General features: G+C 36.1%; 1 protein-coding gene across 1 annotated transcript in view; it reads right to left on the minus strand.

Annotated features, from left to right (window-relative positions):
- Positions 1 to 2552, minus strand: part of CAND1 (cullin associated and neddylation dissociated 1) — a 24326-nt gene extending 21774 nt beyond the window's left edge. Inside the window, exon 1 of the mRNA XM_009646401.2 lies at positions 2411 to 2552. Within this exon, the coding sequence (XP_009644696.1) occupies positions 2411 to 2550 (140 nt within the window). The 5' untranslated portion in view covers positions 2551 to 2552. The remainder of the gene's footprint in view (positions 1 to 2410) is intronic.
- Positions 2553 to 3890: the final 1338 nt, after the last annotated feature.

A 3890-nucleotide genomic window follows, 5' to 3' on the forward strand; every position in this document is an offset into this window, starting at 1 on the left:
ACAGTTTATGCTTTCCTCAGCTGAAAGCACCAGCAAATCTGTAGCAGAAATACACAAGTAAAGGACAACAACACAAAATATTTAAAAACCAAAAAGTCAAGAAAGATATGCTGGCTGAATTTAACGTCCCAAAAAAATCAGGCTTACATCCAGTGTTGTAGATGGAAGACTTTAGATCAGCTTGAACTGTCTTAGAACAACTACAACAGTGTTCAACCTCTCCCATCCTTTACCACCACTACTGTTTCTACCAATGCTCATCTGATTGCAGGAGGAGAGCTCCGAGTCAGGAGAAAACTAAGTCCCCCAAGCAGCCTACAATAAAATCAGATAAGCAACAGTGCAAGAAAAGGGACAAGGAGGGCAAAACCAGCTGCATTACCTTAGACTGGCTTAAAACTGCCATGGAACAATACCATGAATATAAGCTGCCTTAATAAGAGAAGACTCCTTTAGGGTGGGTTTTTTTGTCCTCAAAGCATATCTGCAAGTGATTGGGATGCCAAAAAAAACCTTGATACACTCAAGAAGGTACATATTCTAGATGAAGGTTCCAAATTTACCTGAAAACTTTTTCATCGTGTTTCTTGTCCCATTACAGTAAATTTACCACTGTTCTTTAACATTATTTGGATTTCTTGAAGACTCCAAACTTTAAACAGATCCTGTCTCTTTAATTAAATCTAAGAATTTTATCAGTATGTCAAAGTAAACTTTAAAAACAGAAGAAAGGTTATTAAGAAAAGAGCAGGACACATGCACATGTGCACATACACAAGCAGCCATCTATTTTCTCATTCTCTTGTCCTTGCAATCTTTTTGTAATGTTTTAATAAACATTATTTGTACTTTAGGTCCAAAATTCTAACATTGCTATTAAAGACTGTGATACATAAGCTGTGTCTATGTCCATTATCTAAACTTCAGGATAACTTCAAGGTGTACATTAAAGATGAGTACTGCATGTATGCTGCAACGTAACTTTTCCACAAAATGCTATTTCACGCTAAGACAATTCTAAGCCCGAGCCAAGTTTCATAATAATTTACTCTTCTGACTGAGTACAAGCAACCTGCTTCAAAGCCATAGAACTTAAACTGTACCACAAGGAACTTTGACATTGCAGAAGTTTGAATTAAAAAGAAACATGATATTTTGTGTTGTTTGTTTAAAAAAAAGGGAGGAGGGGGAAGACACATTTTAACAACACTGCAACCCTGGTGAGATTAGTGAAAAAGTAGTGATAATTATGTTACTGTACTGCTAATATTAAACTTTGGCTTGAAACCTTATATTCCTACACTAGTTTCTCTGCGCAAGTTTTTGGTTACCATCACTGAAAATATTTCAGAAGCTGAAGCGAGCACTGTTTCTAAGTACAGAAGCAGATGTACACACAGGCTTTAATTTTCTGCTTTGCTAGTCTGATAGGGCAAACTGTAAAGAATAACAAGCTGAAACAAACTAACTCAGCTAGTCACAATGTGAAACTTCTCTCCAGAGCTTGTCCCAAGCAGCAAGTTTTCTTCAATCCATGCCTCATGGAATAGAAGTAATAAAAGTAATATTAAAAAAAAACCCAAAAACAATAAAAGTAATATTAAAAAAAAAACCAACAACAACACAACAAACCAAACACTGAGCTCACAAACAAGAAACAGTCTCAGGAACACTAGAAGCTTCTTAACAGAGAGGCCTTCTTTAAAGGGCACAAAAAGTCAGAAGGGACAAAAAGAAAAAGTAAGTCATAATAAACGTAGCACCTCTTCAGAGGGTGCTCTGGAAAAGCCACACCACATGTCAGGTTAAATAAAGTGAGGGAGAGAGGGTACTGAAGCAACAGCAATCTCTGAAATGTAAGTAACTGCACCCTGACCCCATAAAACATTTACAGTTCCTGTAAAGCATGTAAAACCATTAACACAGTATTCTGAATGTTAATGAACAGGTAAGTTCCATATTTGATAACCAAGACCCTATACTTACCTTTTTTTGCCTTTATCTCAGCTTGAAAACTACTCCAATACTACAATACTTCCCCTACACATCATCTAACCTTCTCACAGTCAAATATCAATGTGGCAACTACCAATGAATTACAACCTTTTAAAATCTACTTAGCATTCAAGAATTGGCACCAAAGAACAAGCATGTCATTCATATACTTTCAGCAAGGACTGTATGCGCTATTTGTCACCTGAAACCCCACATGTTAATCCGCAATGTCAACAAAAGATAGTTCTGTAAGAAGCTACAATTAAGGCAAGTAGCCTGCCTACAAGTACAAGAGTTCCTTTGTGGACATCAATTTCACAATTATTTTGCGTAGCAGCAGTCTAAGTTTTTCAAAAGTGCTTTATGTTGTTCAGTCATTAAACAATTCTTTACATCACAGAAAAAGAATACCTACCATTTGACAGCTAAGTTTTGCACCTCACCGTTCTTATCTTCCAGTAATTTCAAAATCATCTTCACCACCTTCCTTTCACTGTCATCATCCAGCTTGATAGAATCTTTCTGCAGTTCTGTCATCAAGTCATTAGTAGCCATAAACCTGACAAAAGACAGTCAGATAATTATTGCTAAAAGGATATGGGTTATTCACAGTGCTCAGGATTCAAGATTCTCAGTTTCCACCATTTGTTATAAAAAAGGAGAAAAATCACATTTAATGTTGGATTACTGTTCGCTGTTTTGTGATGCAAGTAGCATTTATTTTAGTTATAGAATAAAAAGGAGAAAAGTGTGTTTAAAAATTACAACAATTTTTAGTTAGGTCATCATCCTTCCCTGATGAGAACAGCTACATATTTTACTTCCACTGTTTACATTACATTCCAAATGATCTCCACAAAGAAAAACTGACACTTTCCCAGATTTTAAGTAGTCCTTTCATGCGCTATGCTGGTGTTGTAAAAAAAAGGCTTTTTTTAAAAAAAAAAAAAAGTTTGTTAAAAACCAATAAATCTCTGCTCTGAGTTTACTTTAAAACAACTTTTAAATACAGAGTTTTTCAAACTTTCTCCTAGAAAATTCACAAAAGCCAAACATTAATAAAGGGAGAAATAAAAGTTTTACGTGTTTTTCATTTTCTTGCCCTGTACAGACTAGTTTGTTTATATTCCAGACAATGGCTGATCGCATTTATCCAGCCTTCAATCTGGGGTGCCACATTAAAGACCAAGATTAATTCTTGAAAGATCAAGCAAATAAAATCATCTTTCATATCAGTTAATTTACTATTCAAGAACACTGTCATATCCACCAATACAAGACCATGCTGAGAAATTACTTTCCAAAAACATTGCTTTTATGCCTTTTGTTTCTTTTCCTTCTGAAGTCTGTTTTCCAATCTGTTCTTCTTTTGTAAGTGTCCTCTATTCTCAGAAGAAGTAATACAGACGTATTACTCAATTACGAATCCCACAGGCTTCAGTACCAAACCCAACCCCCATTCAAAGCCCCAGACAGAAACGGTTTGTAATTAAACAGTTACGGTTGACATTTGGACTTCAGGCACATCAGCCTTAAGCAGACATCACTTGAGCTCAGGTCATGCTTGGAAGGTTATCTCTAGAGCCTGACATGCTAGATACTTTTTTATTGAAAATGAAAGCCAAGACTCTGCATAATCTTAATATGCATCACAAATGCCAGATGCCTGCCCTCACATAATGGACCTCAACTTGTCTTTTAATACAGTAATTCCAGTCTAATAGTCTCAAGGTGTTTCTAAGATAAGACCTCACTCATTTTTCATTCACTCCAATGCTTCCACTGAAGCAAGCCTGTAATCCGACAGGAACCAGATGTGCGCATAAACAGATGATGAATGAGGGTGGCATCGGCTTTTAAGCACAGCAAGGAAAAAAGCTACTTGGTAAGTAAAG

Source organism: Egretta garzetta, unplaced genomic scaffold, assembly GCF_000687185.1.
Source record: "Egretta garzetta isolate BGI_Z169 unplaced genomic scaffold, ASM68718v1 scaffold679, whole genome shotgun sequence".
Lineage (NCBI taxonomy): Eukaryota > Metazoa > Chordata > Aves > Pelecaniformes > Ardeidae > Egretta > Egretta garzetta.